Source organism: Onychostoma macrolepis, chromosome 13 (assembly GCF_012432095.1).
Source record: "Onychostoma macrolepis isolate SWU-2019 chromosome 13, ASM1243209v1, whole genome shotgun sequence".
NCBI lineage: Eukaryota > Metazoa > Chordata > Actinopteri > Cypriniformes > Cyprinidae > Onychostoma > Onychostoma macrolepis.
Window position 1 is genome coordinate 3126838 of NC_081167.1, and position 22450 is coordinate 3149287.

The 22450-nt window shown below is 40.4% G+C and overlaps 1 protein-coding gene across 2 annotated transcripts in view; it reads left to right on the top strand.

Annotated features, from left to right (window-relative positions):
• The window catches only part of plpp4 (phospholipid phosphatase 4), a 212664-nt gene that overhangs the window by 146099 nt on the left and 44115 nt on the right, over positions 1–22450 (top strand). For both annotated transcript variants that reach the window (XM_058796424.1, XM_058796425.1), the window contains exons 4-5: positions 13122–13185; positions 15332–15456. In XM_058796424.1, coding sequence (XP_058652407.1) covers positions 13122–13185; positions 15332–15456 — 189 coding nt within the window. The remainder of the gene's footprint in view (positions 1–13121; positions 13186–15331; positions 15457–22450) is intronic.

Here is a 22450-nt window from a genome sequence, read left to right on the forward strand (position 1 = left end):
CTCTCCTGAAAGATTCACGCATGTCTCTGTCTCCTCAGCGCCATTACAAGTCCCTACTGGCAACTCCTAACCACTTGAGAGACCTCTTGAGCTGTCTTAAATAACTGGGAGAGTAAGAGTGATTCTTAGCTTTAAGAAATTTGATAACTTGCTTTTATACTTAAGTTTGAAAGTAGGAGTAAATTTCATGAATTCTCAACACTTAAGACTAAAATGGAACTTTGAGAAGCTTGATAAATACGGGCCCAGAATGACAGGAAGAAAAAGGTATGGAGAAGGCTTGGAACAGTTCATGATCCAAAGCATATAACATCATCTGTGAAACATGGTGGAACGGTGTGATGGCATGAGCTGCATGGCTTCAAGTGGCACTAGATTACTGGTGTTTATTGATGACGTGACAGAAGCAGCCGGATGAATTCTGAAAGTGTACAGGGATATAGGCCTACTGTCTGCCCAGATTTAGCTGAATGCAGTGAAGTTGATTGGACAGCATTTTATTTATGATTACATTAACATTTTATTTATGATTATATTTATTTGTCCAATTACATTTGAGCCCCTGAAAATAGGGGGAGTGTGTATAAAAATGGTTGTAATTCCTAAGAATTTTATGTTATATTTTTGTTCAACCCCTTGAATTAAATCTGAAAGTCTGCACTTAAATTTCAACTTGATTGTTTAATTTTAATTCTATTCTGGTGGCATACAGAGCAAAAATTATGAAAATTGTGTCAGAGTCCAAATATATATGGACCTAACTGTAGGTAACAACTAATTGTTTTATTTGTTCATTTAACTGTTTTTAAAAGTTACCATGTTACCATAGCAGATGCACAGCAGACATACTGTTCTGAGATGAGAGAAAATAAATCATTTGTGTTCCAATAATATATCAAAATACTTAAATGTGAATCTTGAATAAAAGCTTTATAAACAACAACATACTCACTGTTTGTTGTGTTTCTTACAGTAATTGATTGATTCAATGTATTTGATAGTTAAAATGACTACAAATTCAGGTTTTCGTCACCTCCTTCAGATTAATATTTTGATGATATTTAATTATGATATTTTATATTTGTTGTGGAATTGTTAGTAATATGTGAAAGTGTAATCTGTCTTTCTAATATGAGAATGTGTTTTGAAATGTTAAAAACATCTTGATTGCTGTTAAAGATAAAGTTAAAATGATATTACAGAGTCCAAGGTAAAAAGCACATTTTGATAAAAAAAAAAAAAGAAAAGTTGGGAGGTTGCATCAAAGCATAGCTGAGTAGTTTAGTGCATATAAGATAAATGTAATTTAATTTGTCTGAGTGGGGTTTTTTTTTTTTCAATTTTGCACCCTGTTTTGTTCCACTTCTCAAGAATCAGTTTGTATTACAAAACAGCATAGTATTCTTTTACAAGTACAAACAAATAAAACCAAACAACATATTGTTGCGGATCAACCAGACTCTGTCACCAGCCAGTCACAACGCACTCTCTCACCCGAGTTCTAATCATCCGCACCTGCACATCATTTGGTCACCAATCAACTCTGGCATAAAAGCACACACCTCACAGCACCTCATTGTCTGGTCTTGTTTATACGAAGTAGACTTCTTATGCTATCACAGTGACTTACCTGCTACATACCTCCTTGTGTATTTACCTCCGGTATTCTCACCTCCAGTGTTCTCTCCAGTATTGCGTCTCCGGTGTACCCCAGTCAGTCTGCTCCAGTGATCTGCTCCCAAGTCTGCTACTCCGCCTGTGTGAGGTGTGTGCTATGACCTGTATTCCTAAGTGTTCCTGTCAAGACAAAGATCTACAATCAACTTCTCATCTACCGTCTACTGGTCAACTGGATATCACACTCACCACTTTCAATCCCCATTGCTCTGCTGAACCTAAATAAACCTCCTTCCAGCACTTCCGTCACCAGTACCACCAGTTCTTCTCCGACTGTCATCGCCAGTCCCATGGCCCAGCCAGCGCCCTTCTCTGGTGTGGCGGAGGAATGCGACGGGTTTTTACTTCAATGTTCTCTAGCTCTTGAAATGCAACCACATTTGTATCCCAATGACAGGGCAAGGATCGCTTTCATTATCTAGCTGCTGAAGGGATGAGCGTTGCAATGGGCAGAAACCATCAAGACGGTACAGTTACTCAATCATTCAATAATTTTGTTAATCACTTCAAAGAAGTTTTTGGCAAACCTGTGGGAGATGCCTCTATCAGTGACAAATTGTACCATTTACGCCAAGGTTCTATGTCCATTCATGAATATGCCCTCCAGTTTCGCACCTTCACACCCGGATGCTATCATGTATTGAGGAACAAAATCTACCATCTCGTTGCACTCGTTCCTCCGTCAACCGAGATTCATGACCCTCCAGAACCAGTGAACGAACCCATGCAGATGGAAAACACCCGGCTTTCCTAAAATGAACGACAGCGAAGATTTCACCTTGGGCTATGTATGTATTGTGGAGCTGATAGACACCTGCAGGCTTCTTGTCCAGTTCGTCCACCCTGACTTTTGGTGTGTGCTTTCAGCTGGAAATTCAAAACCTGAAACTATTGTCGATCAAAGCTATGCTCATTACTTCAAAATTTTCCTTGCAGTCCATGCCCTCCTCGATTCTGGATCCGCCGGTAACTTCATTTCAGGGAACCTCAGTCGTCAGCTCAACCTCAAGACCACTGCCACCAAGACAATTTACCAAGTCCAGTTGATAACCAGCAAACCCCTCAACCGTAAAAATGTCTGACACAGTGCCGGTCCTGTTCAGCTCAAAATTGGGTTGCTGCATGAAGAGGAGATCCATCTACTGGTTCTGGAGGGATCCACTGCGGATATCGTTTTAGGGCGCCCCTGGTTTGCTCAACACGAACCATCCATTTCCTGGCGAACCGGGGAAGTCCTGAAGTGGGGGTAACCAATGTTTTCATGGCTGTTTTCCGCACGTCCCTCAACCCACTACTCTCCGTGTCAAGCAATCGGTTACCATTCCAGCCTGTTACTCCCACTTCAGTGAAGTTTTCTGATGGAAGAAGGCCTCCCAATTACCTCCCCACCGGCCATGGGGCTGCGCAATAGATCTAGTACCGGGTGAGGCAGTGCCCTATGGAAAGATTTATCCACTTTCACTTCCCGAACCGAAGGCAGAGTATGTTGAGGAGGCTTTACAGCAAGGTTACATCCAGCCCTCGACTTCTCCTGCTGCTTCGAGTTTCTTTGTCGCCAAGAAGGACGGAGGCTTACGACCCTGCATCGATTACCGGGCACTCAACAAGATAATGGTAAAGTTCCGTTCCCCCTTCCTCTCATCCCAGCGGCCCTAGAACATCTTCGCAGAGCCACCGTGTTTACCAAGTTGGACCTCCGCAGCACTTACAACCTCATCTGAATACGTGAGGGGGACGAGTGGAAGACAGCTTTCGTGACCCCTAATGGTCAAAGCTCCCTCTGTATTTCAGTATTTTATGCATGAGGTACTCCAGGAGTTTCTTCATAGATTTGTGCTGGTCTACATTGATATCCTCATCTACTCCCGGAGTATGACCGAACCTCGCCACCACGTTGCGGAGGTCCTGCAAAGCCTGAGAGACTTCCAGTTGTTCCTCAAGGCCGAAAAGTGCTCCTTCCACCAGTCCTCAGTGCAGTTCCTTGGATATAACATCGACAGCATTGGCATCCAGATGGACGAGGGGAAGGTTGAGGGTATCAAGAACTGGCCCACTCCTGCTACCCTTAAGGAACTCCAACACTTCCTGGGATTCTCGAACTTCTACTGCAGGTTTATCCATAACTACAGCACCATTACCATAACCTGCTGCGAAACAAACCTAAGACCCTTGCCTGGACTCCAGCCACATCTGAAGCCTTTGAGAAACTCAAAGAAGCATTTACCAAAGCTCCTGTCCTTGTTCACCCTGATCCCAATAAGCCGTTCATTGTCGAAGTCGATGCCTCCAACTCAGGAGTCGGTGCCGTATTGTCTCAGCAGTAGGGGACACCAGCCAAACTCTATCCATGTGCCTTTTTACGTAAGCTCAGCTCGGCGGAGAGAAACTACGATATTGGTAACAGGGAACTCCTTGCCATCAAGCTGGCCCTCGAAGAGTGGAGGCATTGGTTGGAGGGTGCACAGCACCAGTTCACGGTTTTCACAGACCACAAGAACTTGCAATACTTACGACTAAAAGACTTAATCCCCGCCAGGCTAGGTGGGCACTCTTCTTCACTCGCTTTAACTTTATAATTTCCTATCGTCCAGGTCCCAAGGATGTTAAGGCAGATGCCTTGTCTCGTCTCCATGATTCAGAGGAGGAGATCAACAAAGAGCCTGAATCGATCATCCCTGACAAGCTCATCGTAAGTCCCAGCCACTGGGATTCCAGTCCATTCTCCTCCACCAATGCTTCCACGGCCGCTCCGCTGGGCTGTCCACCCGGCTTACAGTACGTACCCAGGGCTCAACGAACATCCATCATCCATTCAGCTCATTCATCTCTGGGCACTGGACACCCAGGGGCCAACAACACCCTCTCGCTGCTAAAAGATCGCTTCTGGTGGCCACATATGGCTAGAGATGTAAGAAGGTTCGTCCAAGGTTGTACTGACTGCGCCATCTCCAAAAGTCCACGCCACTTACCATCTGGCAAACGTCTTCCGCTGCCCGTTCACAATCGCCCCTGGTCACACCTGGGAGTGGACTTCATTACGGATCTGCTTTCCTCAGATGGTAACACCTGTATTTTTGTGATCTTGATCAATTTTCTAAGTCATGTCGTCTGCTCCCCCTGAAAGGTCTTCCCACGGCAATGGAGACTGCAGAAATTATGTTTAACCACATCTTCCGATACTATGGCATTCCTGAGGATATTGTTTCAGATCGAGGACCACAATTCGTATCGAGGGTATGGAAATCCTTTTTCAATCTCCTAGGTGTGACCATCAGCTTGTTATCGGGGTATCATCCCCAAACGAATGGGCAGAAAGGAAGATTCAAGAAATTGGGCGATTCCTACGAACCTTCTGTCATGGCCACTAGGACTCTTGGAACCAGTTCCTTGGCTGGGCCGAGTACGCCCAAAATTCTCCGCGCCAACCCTCTACCGGAATGACTCCGTTCCAGTGTGTACTAGGCTACCAGCCACCCCTGTTCCACTGGTCCGGGGAACCGTCGGATGTACCATCAGTGGATTACTGGTTCCGAGAGGGTCTGGGACCCCGCTCACCACCAGCTTCAGCGTGCAGTGCGTAGGCGCAAGATGTCGGCCGACCTCCATAGATCCGAAACCCCCCAGTATCAACCCGGACAGAAGGTCTGGCTGTCAACCAGGGACATCAGGATGCGCCTACCCTGCAAAAAACTCAGCCCCAGATTTGTTGGCCCCTTCACCATCACGAAACAGATCAACCCGGTTACCTACCAGCTTCAGCTCCCCCCTCAGTATAAGATTCACCCCGCGTTCCACGTTTCACTGCTTAAACCTTACCACTCTCCTGTCTCTCCCTCCACAGAGCCTGGCCCGGCAGAAGAACCCCCTCTCCCATTGATTCTGGAAGATGGCGCCATCTATGAGGTCAAGGAAATCTTGGACTCCCGGCGGCGTGGTGGTCAGCTGGAGTACCTAGTCGACTGGGAGGGGTACGGCCCAGAAGAAAGATCCTGGGTTCCCAGAGACGACATCCTAGATCCCACACTGCGCGAGGATTTCAAGTCACCCGGATCGTCCTGCACCCAGGGGTAGAGGTAGACCACCACGACGTTGGGGTCCTCGGCCCTCGGGAGCGGGCCATGGAGAGGGGGGGTAATGTTACGGATCAACCAGGCTCTGTCACCAGCCAGTCGCAACGCACTCTCTCACCCGAGTTCTAATCATCCACACTTGCACATCATTTGGTCACCAATCAACTCTGGCATAAAAGCACACATCTCACAGCACCTCCTTGTCTGGTCTCGTTTATACGAAGTAGACTCCTTATGCTATCACAGCGACTTACCTGCTACTTACCTCCTTGTGTATTTACCTCCAGTGTTCTCTCCAGTATTGTGTCTCCATTATACTAACCACTTTCAATCCCTATTGCTCTGCTGAACCTAAATAGACACCTTTTGTCAATCCGATTCCCAGTCTAAGTCTGCTTCTGTAACACATATTGATTTAATTATGCTTATGACTAAGGTATAGTTGACAAAATTATATTTATCATTAATTATAAATTGGTACAATATATGAGTGCATTTGCATATTTTATAGCTAGGCCTATAATGTGTTCATGTGTGAGTGAATTAATAGCCTATGTATTTAAAAAAAATTATAATAATTTAATATTAAAATGTTAATGATTGTCAAGACATGAAAACCCTTTTGAAAAGCAGACAGAAGCACATGTTCATTACATAAATATTTAAAATACAGTGGGGCAAAAAAGTATTTAGTCAGCCACCAATTGTGCAAGTTCTCCCACTTAAAAAGATGAGAGGCCTGTAATTCATTCATCATAGGTATACCTCAACTATGAGAGACAAAATGAGAAAAAAAAATCCAGAAAATCACATTGTATGATTTTTAAAGAATTAATTGGTAAATTCCTCAGTAAAATAAGTATTTGGTCACCTACAAACAAGCAAGATCTCTGGCTCTCACAGACCTGTAACAACTTCTTTAAGAGGCTCCTCTGTCCTCCACTCGTTACCTGTATTAATGGCATCTGTTTGAACTTGTTATCAGTATAAAAGACACCTGTCCACAACCTCAAACAGTCCAACTCCAAACTCCACCATCGCCAAGACCAAAGAGCTGTCAAAGGACACCAGAAACAAAATTGTAGACCTGCACCAGGCTGGGAAGACTGAATCTGCAATAGGTAAGCAGCTTGGTGTGAAGAAATCAACTGTGCGAGCAATTATTAGAAAATGGAAGACATACAAGACCACTGATAATCTCCCTCGATCTGGGAGATCTCCACGCAAGATCTCACCCCGTGGGGTCAAAATGATCACAAGAACTGTGAGCAAAAATCCCAGAACCACACGGGGGGACCTAGTGAATGACCTGCAGAGAGCTGGGACCAAAGTAACAAAGGACTCAAATCCTGCAGTGCCAGACGTGTCCCCCTGCTTAAGCCAGTACATGTCCGGGCCCGTCTGAAGTTTGCTAGAGAGCATTTGGATGATCCAGAAGAGGATTGGGAGAATGTCATATGGTCAGATGAAACCAAAATAGAACTTTTTGGTAAAAACTCAACTTGTCGTGTTTGGAGGAGAAATAATGCTGAGTTGCATCCAAAGAACACCATACCTACTGTGAAGCATGGGGGTGGAAACATCATGCTTTGGGGCTGTTTTTCTGCAAAGGGACCAGGACGACTGATCCGTGTAAACGAAAGAATGAATGGGGCCATGTATCGTGAGATTTTGAGTGAAAACCTCCTTCCATCAGCAAGGGCATTGAAGATGAAACGTGGCTGGGTGTTTCAGCATGACAATGATCCCAAACACACCGCCCGGGCAATGAAGGAGTGGCTTCGTAAGAAGCATTTCAAGGTCCTGGAGTGGTCTAGCCAGTCTCCAGATCTCAACCCCATCGAAAATCTTTGGAGTCCGTGTTGCCCAGCGACAGCCCCAAAACATTACTGCTCTAGAGGAGATCTGCATGGAGGAATGGGCCAAAATACCAGCAACAGTGTGTGAAAACCTTGTGAAGACCTACAGAAAATGTTTGACCTCTGTCAATGCCAACAAAGGGTATATAACAAAGTATTGAGATGAAATTTTGTTATTGACCAAATACTTATTTTCCACCATAATTTGCAAATAAATTCTTTAAAAATCCTACAATGTGATTTTCTGGATTTTTTTTTTTTCTCATTTTGCCTCTCATAGTTGAGGTATACCTATGATGAAAATTACAGGCTTCTCTCATCTTTTTAAGTGGGAGAACTTGCACAATTGGTGGCTGACTAAATACTTTTTTGCCCCACTGTATATTGCATTTCTTAAAAGTGCAACTAAGCATGTGTTAATTACCAAAGTACTTTTAGTACACTTTTTATTAAAATGGAATTTGAAGTACATTTTTAATGCATTTAAGAGCTGCATTTTTTTTTTCACCCGGGGAGTTTTGGTTCTTTTGCCATTGTAGGCTGCAAGGACCATTGAAATAATTCAAATCATTTGGCAAAGTGATATGGACATGTAATGTGGTCAAGGCCTGCCTGGAACTACTTTAGCTGTACGTTTCCCTGAAAATAATTGCAAAATAACCTTACAACATTTGTCAACCAATCCGTTTCAGCAGCCTCTCTAGTATAAAATAGTCGTGTATCTTTCATCTGTGGCCCATCCAATGAGAAGTTTGTAATTTCCCAAATGGATGTAATTTATTAAACGATACTAATAAACATCTTATTTCACTGTAACTTTATTTATTAAAAATATTAAACGCTTGTTTTCATTGTCAATTACAGGTCGTTTCTTAGTTTTCCCTCTTCCTATAGGTGCATATCATCATACGCTTGTCAAAATGATGATTTGTCCGTTTCTGTTAGTCCCACCCACAATGTTAGGTTTAGGACCTATGTTTACGACGTAAGGATATAATAGTAAACTGTGCACGTTTGTGAAATTAAATTTGAAAATAGCCTAGTGAAGCAAACATAAATCAGATCAATTCTGTTAAAAGTAAAAGTCTTAGCAATAAATCCGGACCGTCTACAAATGAAACCCGACAGACCACCTGAGGTACAGTGTTTGAGCCGCTAAACAGATGTGTCCTTTGTGGAAAGAAACACATAAACATTGTGCTAGATCTTGGTCGCTACGACAAACTGCATAATTTGCAGCTGATGTTTTCATAATCAAACTTCTCTGTCAGTTCACGCATATCGAGGACCGCAGATATGCGTGAACTGACAGAGAAGTTTGATTATGAAATCATCAATGAAGCCCCGTTGTTTCACACTGAGGTAATGCTCTAAACTTCCTTTAGTTAACGTTAGTTAATGCATTAACTAACATTAGCAATACATTTGTTACCGTGTTTATTCATCTTTGTTAACCAGCTCAGGCAAATGTTAACAATGTTAACTTTTTAAATGTTAACTTTTTAATTTTAATAATGTCCTATTAGTACATTTTGAAATGAACATTAACATAACAAATTACTAATGTTAATGCATTCTTTAGATATACTGTGTAATGAACCTTGGTGCTGTATTTTTTGTTGGCAATTTGACATGCAGTTTTCATATGCTACACACCTGCCCCACCCAGTTTTATGTAGGCCCACCCACTTAAACATTTCTGACTACGCTAGTGGTATAAAATGCTATAATCAACACTTTCCACAAAGATGTTAGCCAATCATAGAAATGGGTATTTTCAGTTAAAGCAACTGTGTCATTGAGACATATTATAATATTCTCTGAGGCCTTCTTACATGTGATTATGGAGATTGAGAACCGAATTGAGAATGTCCCCAGAGCAAACGTGTGAATGAAGTCCAAGTCATTAAAGAAAGTTTTATAAAATCTATTAAACAACCTTATAAAAAAAAACAAAAAAAAAACGATGTGCTTTTATACCAAGATGGCTGTTTCAAATTGTACATTTATAGAGCCAAGAGGATATTAAAACTGATTTCATTAGGGAAAGACAAATATGACTACCACTATTGTAATCCTTCACATGTGAAGTGTTCAAAAAACCTTTATGTCACCCAATACGGATGTGAGAGAAAAGATGACTATGAGCAGAACATTCAGTTTAAGTGATTAGACTTGCTTTGTGTGGAGGGTCATGCATCACGGCAATTTCTTCCCTTCAATTCCAACATGTCAGAGATTCCAAAGAAGTGTCTTATATACTGGACTATATTATGAGTAGACTGTTCAAACAGACACTCAGAGACAGAGACTTAAAATAGAAGCTTTTGCTGCTTATGATGTTTCTTAATGTCATTCCTCTGAAGCTTAATTTATGTGAAGCACTGAGAACTAAAGTGAAAAATTCAGTGAGAGTGAAAAACAACACAAATAGGTCATTCAGTTCACTGAAGATATGCATGTTGTATACAGTAATTATATTCACATCTGTTTTTGCAACGTGATGATCTGAGTATTCATATGTATTTATACGTAAAGTATACTTCATTTTTGTATGCGTATGTTAACGTATGCGTACAGTCGAATGCGTAGCCTTTCAAAGTATACTTCATTTGATGTTGTGGATGACTGACACATGCACTCTAGAAACATTCATCCATTTCCAGTGTCTGCAATATTTTTCCCCTTAAGCTATGACCAACAACAAATATTTTTGAACACTTTTAACCCCTTTCCGAAGCCCCCATTTTGGCATGGGGACATAAATGACATACCCAAAATAAAAAGGTTGCTGCTCATGAGTCCTTCTGACTAGATACATAATCAACATATTATCATATACATATATGTGTCTGTCTGTTTTCAACCTTCTTCTATCCCTTGTGGACTCGGCATACACATCTCCAGGCTTTAGACACCCAGGCAGCCAGCAAACGCTCTTGCTCCTCCATAGACGATACTGGTAGCTGTAACTGTGCCATCTCTAAGAATCCATGCCACCTTCCAGAAGGAAAATTAGTTCCACTACCACTGCCTTGCAGACTGTTGTCCCATATTAGAGTGGATTTCAGCACAGACTAACCACCTTCGGGATTATGTACCAGCATTCTTGTTGTGAATACTCCATGACCCACTTTTGTGTCACAATCCACCAGTTGAGAAACACTGGTCTAGATGGCATAACACAGTAGTGAAATAAACAGTAGTGGGTCACTTCAGTCCTGGGGCACACTCATTTTATATGTATTTGGCACCACCTGTTGTTGTGGGTGTATTATGGACATGTAAATTCTAGTCCCTGAATATAAGACAACCCCATTTTTCAGACCCCATTATTTCCAAGAGAAAAAACACTGTCTTATATTCAGAACAATATGACAGTGAAGATTTCCCTATCTGTCAGTCCCTTCAAAGTTGTGTCGAATTACTGACACACAACTACTGAACTGTCTCACGAGAGTTGGCTGCGACTAGTGATGAAACAGTCTCCATTCAGAGGAAGACACAGGGTTGACCAAGATGGAAACCGAACAGTGGAAAAATACTTCATATGTGATCATTGTTAGGGAATCACTACATATGGAGCACTAAGCCAGATTACGAGGGTGCTATGATGAGTGCTAGGAGGTAGGAAGAAATGTCCTGGGTTCACCAAACCTGGGGAACTCTATAGAGCGCCACCTCAGGGAGGGGGAGGGCACTCATGCAAGCGCTACATCATCTTCACAATCTCAAATGGATTGCCCTGCAAGGCCTGTAGGATGAGATAGAGATCCCAAGAGTGGATCAGGTGCAGTCTTATCATGATTATCATGGTATCATGATTCGTTGCTATTACAGTACACTTTAAGAATGGAGGCAGACACGCACCAACCTGAAGCCACATCTTTGTGGATATTCACCTTGGGAAGAACAACAAGAAGAAAATAGGCATCAGTTCAAGGCATATAGCCACCAAAATATGTTAGCGGTGTTTAAGCTCCCAAAAGTGACCCCTTTACTCACTGAGAAATTTGGATAAGGACAGTAGATATAGTAGATTATGCTTAAAGGTTTTAATTCAGAGAGTGAAGGTTATTAATGCACAGGATTAGTTATCTTTGTCTACTTACTCTCCATTATTTTGAATTTGTATGCACAATTCAGATTCAGAGAACCCCAGTCCCATTAAAGTGTACCTGTAAAGGTTTAACAGTTAACAAGAAATTTCAGATGAAGTTTATGACAAAGAAATTGTGCACTGCAATTCTGCAACGAGATAAGCATTTGGCATCAGTTGTGAAGGCAACCATTGCTGTTTAGGACATAATATAGAGCAGTGGCGGCTGCTGGTCTTTCAAAGAGGGGAAGCTCATTTTCGGCCTACATCATAAGAATGACTAGCTATTGTTATCCATGAAATGATCTAAACAAATGAAGTGACATTTTGATGTGGCATTTATTAATTTAGACTGTATTTATAATTACATAAATAATGTTATGAGATTAATGTTTTAAATACTAAATTCTGAATATAGAAAATAATGTAATATGCCTACTTTTAGATGGGAAACTTAAAAACGGCCAGCAGGTAGCAGAAGTTCGTGTTTGAATCACTGAGTCATTCAAATGATTCTTTCAAAACGGCTGAATCCTTCAGGAGCGAATCAAATGACTGTTTTTAATGACTGTTAGTGGCTCAGTGAATCAGTGATTCGCCCAAACCAACGCGGATTTGGATGAAACACAGAAACTAAACGAAAACAGCACTCTTGCTCGTGTCGTATTGCTTAAGTGTCAGGAGTACTTTTTGCTTGCATATCTTGACATTTCCGAGTTAGCAGCATGTATATTAAAACATAACATTATAAATGAATTAAAAAATGTATAATGATTGATAAGAACCAAGTGCAAAGCCGTGATGGGACTGAGCTCGAATAGCTTCAGTGTCAGTGACTTTTTATAGTACAAAATTGCTGTCAATCAAAAGGAGATGCAGACCCTCCAATCATCACGCAGAAGCTCAGCGTCCAGGCCAAGCCCACTCCTCCATTCACCCCCAGAGACGCTGAGCGTACGTGGGCAGGACATAATCGCAGCATTTATCCAATGACCGTCTAGTTTCGAGGCACTGAAAAAAACTGTTCAAAGCAGCCCCATTGAAGTCAATGGACGCTCGGCTTCAGCAGAGAAATACACTGACACCACGGGAATGTATGAGAAGGAAATCGAGTCAGCCAATCTGCTATATGTAGCTGATTCTGAACGAACTGGTCTTCGAGATGAACGTGTTCTAACGCATTTTTAGTCAATAAAATGTTAACACAATAGTACATATTTGACCATTATTTTTTTGACATTATAGGGGAAGCCGAGCTTCCCTTGCAGTCTTAAAGAAATCCCCACTGATATAGAGGATGGTTTAAGGCTGATATCAGATTGGAAAAGTCACTTAATTGTGAATTTTGTCTAGGTAACAAAGTCATTATTAATCAGCCTGTCTCTTGTTTTTTTTTTTTTTCTTTCTGTTTTGCAGCGGTATCACTCGCACTAGCTTTGAATGGTGTCTTCACAAATACTATCAAGTTGATAGTTGGCAGGTAATGTACAAACATGATTTCTGTACTATTTCCATCAGAATTTTATGCCAGGATTGTTCTAGGTTTAATACACACAGGAGAGTTAAAAATAGACACAGACACAGTGGTGCAGAATGCTGGGAAACAGGTCATATTGATCTCATGTTATATTGCTCACCAGAATTATGGAAAACATTCCACAGTGGAATCCCCTGAAATACCTGTTTTGACCAGAAGGATTCTGGTTTAAAATTAACATTCTGTGTTCTCTGAGCTACTTTTAGACACTTCACATTACTTATTATATTCACATTCATCACTCCCCTCTAAATACAAAACATACTGAATAGAGGTATGTAGTAGAACATCCATCCATCCATACCTTGAAAACATACATTCATCCTTAAAAACTGCAGGCAGGGGAGTACCCTGAAAGAATGGTCAGTATATACGAATATGTATATATGCAGTCCCCTCCACTAATATTGGCATCCTTGGTAAATATGAGCAAAGGCGACTGAAAATAAATCTGCATTGTTCATCCTTTTGATCTTTCTTTCAAAAAATTACAAAAGTGTGTGTGTGTGTGTGTGGGGGGTTGGGGGTTCATTGTGAAATCTCTAGTTCATGTTGGCCACAATTATTGGCACCCAATTATTGCAATGTCCTTTTCCCAAGATAACAGCTCTGAGTGTTCTCCTATAATGCCTGAAGAGTTTGTAGTACACCTGATAAGAGATCAGAGACCATTCCTTCATACAGAATCTCTCCAGATTCTTCAGATTCACAGCTCCACGTTGGTTCAGTTCACCCCACTCATTTTCTAGAGGGTTCAGGTCAGATGACTGGGACTGCCATGGCAAAAGCTTCATTTTGCGCTCAGTGACCCATTTTTGTGTTGATTTTGATGTTTTTTTTTTTTTTTTTTATTGTCCTGATGGAAGATCCAGCCACGGCCCATTATAAGATTTCTAACAGAGGCAGTCAGGTTTAGATTTTTTATCCGTTGGTATTTGATAGAATCCATGATGCCATGCATGTCCAGGGCCTCTGGCAGAAAAACATGCCCACAACATTAAAGATCCAGCAGTATATTTAACCGTGGACATGGGGTACTTTTTTTTTTATTTTTTATCCCTGATTGTACTAAACCCACCTGATGGGTTTGCTGCCAAAAAGCTCTTTTTTTTTTTAGTTTCATCAGACCAAAGAAGCCAGTGCCATTTGAAGTTCCAGTCATGTCTGACAACTGAATATGCTGGAGTTTGTTTTTGAATGAGCGAGGAGAATTTTTCTTGAAACCCTCCCGAACAACATGTGATGATGTAGGGGCTTTTTGATATCTTTTTAATCAGGCTTTCTGACCCCAAGACTCAACTAATCTCTGCAGTTCTCCAGCTGTGATCCTTGGAGAGTCTTTGGCCACTCAAACTCTCCTCCTCACTGTGCATTAGGATGGTATAGACACACGTCCTCTTCCAGGCAGATTTGTAACATATTTAGTTGATTGTAACCTCTTAATTATAGCCCTGATGGTGGAAATGGGGATTTGCAATGCTTTAGCTGTTTTCTTACAGTCTCTTGTTTTATTTTGTGAAGCTCAACAATCTTGTTCTGCACATCAGAACTATATTCTTTGGTTTTACTCCTTGTGATGGATGATTAACGGAATATGGCCTTTGTGTTCCTCATATTTATAATCCTGTGGAACAGGAAGTCATGGCTGGACAATTTCATGCTCCTAGTCACCCTGGTGTGCTAAAAATGGAAATATGAATGGAAATATACTTCAGAGATATTTTAATTTCTAATTTTAATAAGAATTTAATTAAATTTTAATAAGAATTTCTAGGGGTGCCAATAATTGTGGCCACAAATACATTGGAGAAAAACATTTATTTCATCATGAGATTTTCTTCCCACTTTCAATTGTTTCACTACAACGATTTTTTGAATGAAAGATCAAAAGGATAAATAATGCAGATTTATTTTCACAGCTGCCTTTGCTCATATTTACCATGGGTGCCAATATTAGTGGAGGGCACTGTATATACATACTGTAAGTATAAAGTATATAAGTATCCATACTGTATATAAAGACCTATTAGTATATCTGTCCTGTTATTTGTAATCATGCTTTTGCCACTGGTGTTGATCTTGATCACAGGCCAAGGCCAGACTACTTCCACCGCTGTTTCCCTGACGGACAGATGAATGCAAAGATGCTGTGTACTGGAGAGCCAGACCTGGTGTCTGAGGGCCGGAAAAGTTTTCCCAGCAGCCATTCCTCCTGTAAGTGCCAGTGTGTACACTTAACAACTTACCTTTGAACATGTTAGGTTTGTTTTCCAATAAAGAAACACACACATTACTTGATCTGCTGCAATTATACAAATAATTTATTTGGCTAAACTTTCAAACCTGAACAGGGGAGAGCAGATTCAGTTATAACAAACAACATACTCTCCAATCAGCAACAAGCTACAGTGATGCTGCTCAGTTTGTCACAAAGGAATCGGTGTCTTCCCAAAGAACCCTCACCTAACTGTGCATGGAAGGCAGCTATGGCCACCATTTAGACCTTAAGCCTAGACAGGGATAGATCTGCACAGAAATGATTCTGAAAAAAAAAAAGCCATCACCAAAGCCACTAGGCAGTTAGCTGTGTCCAACCTGTATTCTCTGCACCATGATGTGAAAATTGTCCATTTCGCGGCACACAATTGCTTTGTGATGGGAGCTCGATGATCTTTATGACCTCAGCTGAGAGACCAGTGTTCAGAAGGTGTACAGTGTACAGCCTTGTCTGCTCATCTGCACCATGGCATCCAGTCCAAAAGGAGCTGGATGTGTGAGAAGAACCAGAGCGGACAGTCTCGTGGGAGGCAAGCAGATCTACTTCCGCTCGGTCGAACTTCTTCCAAATTAACTCCACCATCTTGGGATGAAGTCTTCATTCCCTGGGCTTACATTATGCAGAATGTGGTGCCCCTTAGGGGGAAAAAAACCCTTGGTTCTGAGCTACCACTTTATTTGTTCTCATGTACAAAAAGCCAAACGGTATTATGCTGGACATGGTTGCCATTAGACCCAACAGTCTCTGAAACTGTTTGAAAATGGCCTGGCCTTGCTTCATCTTGAACACTAATGGCAGGATCGAATTGATATGCAGGCAATTGTGCCTGCATCGTAATCGAGTCCCAGATTAGTCCCAGGAAGGTTCTCCTTTGCACTAAGAGAAACAAGCTCTTTTTCGCATTTAGTCTCAACCCCAATATCTTTATGTGGGTGAGGAAAATATCTGGAAGTTGAACTGCCATCTCTTGAGACTAGGCTAAAATCAGCCAGTCGTCAATATAGTTGAGTACATGGATGTCCTGAAGTCTCAAAGCAGCCAGTGCTGCATCCATGCGTGAATGTGCATGGGGATAGTGCTAGGGCAAATGGAAGATCCCAATATTGGTACACTTCTCAAATATTTATCCTAGACAGAAATGAAGTTACGTTAACATCAAATGGAGACTTTTGCTTAAGTGTCCTGCTTCTCACACAACTCTAACACTCTCACAATGGTCTCCTTTAAAGTTTTAGAGGAGATCTTATTATCATCACCACACATTTGGTCAGATTTTTCTCCTTAGCTAGAGACTGGATTTTTCACATACTGTATGTCTCCTCTAAAGCTTATAATATCTCATCATCATCACCACACACTGTGCTCTCTCAACCATTTTCAACAGAATCCTACAGAAAACTTGCTTGGAATAGAAAGAAGTGCTGAGATTTCCTTTCTTGAATATGAGGCCTTTGGGATGGTGTCTTCTTCCCAAATCTTTTGAAAACGGTCTGTTAATATGCTGGCTGATCTGTAGATGTCTGCCTTCAGCTCTGTTTGCAAAGAGTCAATCCCCACATTTTCGCGACCTTGCACAACGTTCCCTAAAAGTTCTCAAAGATGGCAAATATCCCAAACCTTTACAGATCATTAGGGACATTCCTAAAAGTCCTCTTTTGGTTATGAAATTGCTGCAGTTCAAGGTTCCTTATATGACTTTAGAGAGACATTCCATTTGGGTTATTGTATGGTCACATAAGAATGTTACAAAGAGGATAATTGGGATGTTAACAGTACGTTACTGCTCAATTCTGATTTTGCTCAGATCTGATTTTTCAGCTGTTCACATTGTTGTTTTAAATGTGGCCAATATCAGATTTACAGTGTGAACAGATCATGGTTCTGAACTGACTTACTGAATTCTGAATGACTTACTGAATTCTGAATTATGCGCAAAAGAACGATACAAACAGGGTTTCCAGGTTTTCACAACCAAAACTAGCCCAATCATGTTCTGGTGGGTAAATATCGCGTTAGGGGTGTCGTGTCAACCCACAAAGTTGAAAAACAACCCACGGCAACAGTGGAAAAAGTAGCCCAATTCCGCGGGGAAACTGTCATATGGAAATAAACATGGAGGACATAAAGTAAGCAATTATGCGTTTATTTATCGTGTGATCTGCCGCAGAAGCCAGCGAAATTATGCACAGGCGATATGAAAAATAAAGATGAGGATGTGACAGGAGAGAGAATTGAAACTTTTATGATACAAACCCTCATGTTTTGCTTGTATATAGAGTTGTCACTGAGTTATGACATATTGTACTTTCACTGACTACCTTTTGCAATTGTCTTGATAACTTTGGGTATGTAAAATCTTTGAAGTGACTCCCATGAGCACAGAATCATGACAAATGTTGATCTAGAGCAACGTAAAGGTCACACGAATTCTGATATGACTGTTCAGACTGCGGTCGCATTGCAAAACATCTGACCTGTATCAGATTTAGTACCACATATGGAAGTGCTTTAACTGATGCAAACCAACACACATAACTTGCATACAAACACACAGAGAGAGAGAGATGGAGAACGCAGACCACATCTTCCTCACTGTACATACAGTATATAATTATTCTTAAGAAATTACTGTAATTCACAAATTTTCTTTTTTCTTTTTTTAAATATGCTCCAAAATTTGTAGTACATTCCTAGTTACTAGACTGACTTACTAAGTGAAATTTTGCTAATACCTCCCTTAATGTACATAAAATACATCAATATTTTATACTACAACCTTTAGAACATGAACAGTTCCTTTTGAGGTATTACATTTTTTTTGTTTTTGTTTTAAATAATTGACCTATCGGTAAGCCCCTCCCCTGAAACGCAGGCTAGCCAATGGCAGTCGAGTATCAGTTGCACTGGGAGCGGAACTCGGACATCTTTAGGTTTCAGCGCCATAGAGAAACATTGGCGGATCCGAAGCTCGCATAGGTTTTATGGGGGTTTATGCTTCAAAAATGGAAAAACGATGTGCCTGGGGTACTTGTAACACTGATTCCAGGTATCCTGAGAGGATGGGCAATATAATTTATTTTATTACACTTCCTGAATCCAAACAAAACAGTGCAAAATGTCCCTAAGTATTCACCCCAATACAAATGAAGACAAAAACTTTCATTTTCTGGTTGTCATACACTCATTAAATTACACTTTTCATCTGCTCAGCCAGAACGTTAATGTTATCTCGTGCTTGGAATGGAATATTTAATTCCCATTCGGTGGCCTTCTGTGTCCAAAATTGTGCAAAAACATCATGGGACAAGGTTTTCACACTGTAGCTGTCATTGTAAGACAGTGAGCAACTGGGGAGGGAGCAACAGTAACTAAGAGGGGCGGGGCTTACCGATAGGTCAATTGTGAATTCTACATACAGTAAGGGAGATATTGGCAATATTTCACAACGTACTACAACCAGGGGCGGTTCTAGACCACAGTAACTGGGAGGGCCAGACAGGGGCCACTTGTGCTTTTAGGGGGCTCATGCTCATGTCTCATGCTTGTCATATGACACACAGCAGCCACAATACCACTGTGTAACTGATATAGGCTTATGTATTATTATTTTTTTATTCGAAATATTCCCAAAATATATCATGAAATATCTTGATTATCAAATATGTGTAAGCAAATGCATTTTGCACCTTTGTAGATTATGTTAGTTGATCTATAATGGGCGAAGTAGCCTAATACTGTAAAACTTTGCATAAAAATCCTCTTTTTACTTAAGTACCAGATGTCATACCATAAAATGAGTGTCATACCATAAACATATAATACGTCTGACTTTGTATTTTATATGGATTTAATAAAGACATTGTAAGTTAATTAGCCCATAACACTTTCACTGTACAAAAAGAGCAAAGAACGTTTACATCAAAGAACATTTTCACTTCAGTCCAGCGAGTTCAAGCACTTTCAAAAACTCCCATGATTTTCTCTAAAGCTGTTTACACTGTGAAATTAATATCTTACTTACATTCGTACATCTTCACTTTGTTGTTTCTGAGGAGAGAATTCAGTCAGCGAGCGCGCACAGTGACGAAACAGCAGCGCTTCGGCGATGACTCATCTGAACGCTTCTGATTGGTCCTTGCATTCATGAGCTCAACAGAATCGTATGTGATTGCTTATAAGGAGCAGTGCTTTAAAAACGTGTGTGTCTCTGGCTCTGTGCCAGCCAGCGGAACGCAGATTTGAATTTAGCAGCTCTTTTTCTTTTTATATAGTTTACAGGACAAACTGCGCATTTCACCCAAAATTGTTTGGTGTGATATGATTCCAAATTTAGGGGGGCCAAAAAAAAAAAAAAACCTTTTGGTGAATTACTGTAGTTTAATATATATATATATATATATATATATATTTGTGTAATGTACATGCCGTAAGGGAGATATTGGCTAAATCTAACCTGTAGTAAGTCAGTTTTGTATCTAGCAACGTGCTACAATTGTTGGAACATGGAGAAAAAAAAAAAAAAAAAAACCTTTCCAGGGATATTTTATATGTAGATAATTGTGTACTGTACAAAGTACAGATGTATAAAGGCAAAATTAGTGTAGGCCTTTTGTGTTATGTATCCTGATTGACTTTATGATTAGTTAAATCTGTTTTGCACATGCATCGCCACAGAGTTAACGTTAACTATTTCAGACAGTACCGGACAGCCTCTGTCTCGTTCATTTCACGTCTGTGGGCGTTACGCACAGCTCAGTGTGGCCGTTCCAATTTACCTTCAATGAAATCTAACCTTAGTGTAATTGACAGAATTATTAAAAAATATTTTGCTACCTAAAAGTTAAAGATTTTTTTTGTGTCAAATCCAGTGATGTCCAACCCAACTCGTGACAACTGTGAGGGGCGTGAATTTTTTTATAACTCATCCGTTTAAATTATATTAAGCCTTAAAGTTCTGCATAATTAAGGGCGTGGCCACTTGAGTGACAGGTGGACTGCCGCTCTTATCCAGAGTGTGAAACTCGCTAGAGTGTGAAACTTTTGTATTTGTACAGAAAAAATAATTATAGGTAGGACACTGGGAATCTGGCAATTAGATGTTTTAATGAAAATGATCTCAAAATTGATTTTTACGGCTATATTGATATTGTACTCTGCTTTTGCACTGTCTGCAAAAAGTGAGATGTCACACCAAGGAAAAAGGCAGTAACACATTATATAGGGTGCTGATCACCATTTACAGAATCATTATAGTAACATCTGGATAAAATCTAGTGATCATTGGCTAGGCTATAACATCTAGTAATGTGATTCTTTTTTTTTTTTTTTTTCTGACCATAACAACCAGACAAAGTTAAACACGAGTGGATACCGTTTTGCAACCAATTTATTTGCAATGTTCGCTAACATTAAAGGATGCAATATATATATCTTAGCCTATTGTTTTTATATCGAACTGAATTAAAATAGCTTAACCTATAAGAACAATTTGTGGATTGATGTGAACGCCAGCAGGGATGATGCTCCGAATGATTGTGAATTAAACATCTCCGATGGCGTTCATTGCAATGGATTTTGTCGACTTACAAGAAAAGGAAGGAAAAGGATTTAATTGCGAACAGTTACTGATTTTATGTGTGATACGCTGTCAGGGCATTTCAGTTATCATGTAGCCTACAGAAGTGTGCAGCCCCAGACTGACAGCTTGCACGGAGTGAATAATCTGCATTATATATATAAAAAACACTTTAAAGATTATTTACGATTACTTATTGCCAGTGGTGGAGGTAACGAATTACAACTACTCACGTTACTGTAATTAAGTAGTTTTGTCGGGTACTTGTACTTTTTTGAGTACATTTTTAAAGCTGTACTTTTACTTGTACAAGTACAAATTTAGCAAAATAATCTACTTCGTTACTTTTAAATCATAGTTCGTTACTGAGTACGCCCACAATTTTAATTCATATTCAAACCTTTGTCGGCACTTCAGTAGCCAATAAAGATATCCGATCATAAACGGACCAATAAAAGCCCTGATATCTGAACCGAGTCCCGGGAAAAGCAGCCGCAGCAGCAGGTGAAGAGCAGCTGATCGGACAGTGAGGGAGCTTAGTGTAACTTATGGACTCAAAGTTTGGAGAAACAAACTACATGGTAGCCTTATCATAAATATCTATATTTTGATACCGATAATGAAATATCTGACACGGTTCCATTACTCATTCTCCACAGTATCTACCGTATATACACCGATACACATCCTCTCAGACAGCGAGTTTGACACGCATCAGCCTCCCGTCAGTCACAGAGTCTGAATATCCGCGGGGGATTGCAGGTATTCCGCATAGTTTTAATCATTCCTGCGCAAATGTGGCGAGCGCTTTATTGTAACATGAGAACAGTCATGTAGTCACAGAAAACTGGATGCGAGCTTTCAAATAGGCCTAATTTATACAAATGAACTGCTTGTCCTCTCACTCCGATATTGTGCGCAGACTGTGTGCTATCGCGATCTCTCCGTGCTTTTAAAGTAGAAATTATTTCTCTTTACTCCTGGATTAAACTTTGTGAAAGGTTATCAACCATTCAGAATAGATCCATGCCTGACCGATGGAAATGCTGGAAATTGTATTGGCTGTAAGTGAAATGCACTATAAAGTCTTTCAACAATCAAAGATAGAACTTTAATTTCTTTACAATGTAAGTTTATGCTAGAAATGTTTTGCAATGGGATATTTGTCTGATTTGTACATATAAATACCCTAGTCTGCCTAACTGCATCACTACATTGTACAGACATTATAGGTCAAAGCCATCCATTTATCAAAATAAACAACATTTAATTTTTTTAAGCAGTGATTTAAGAGCCATTTAATGTTGTCATATTTCGAATACCTCAACTAAATTGAGGTAATTTGTTTTATAATT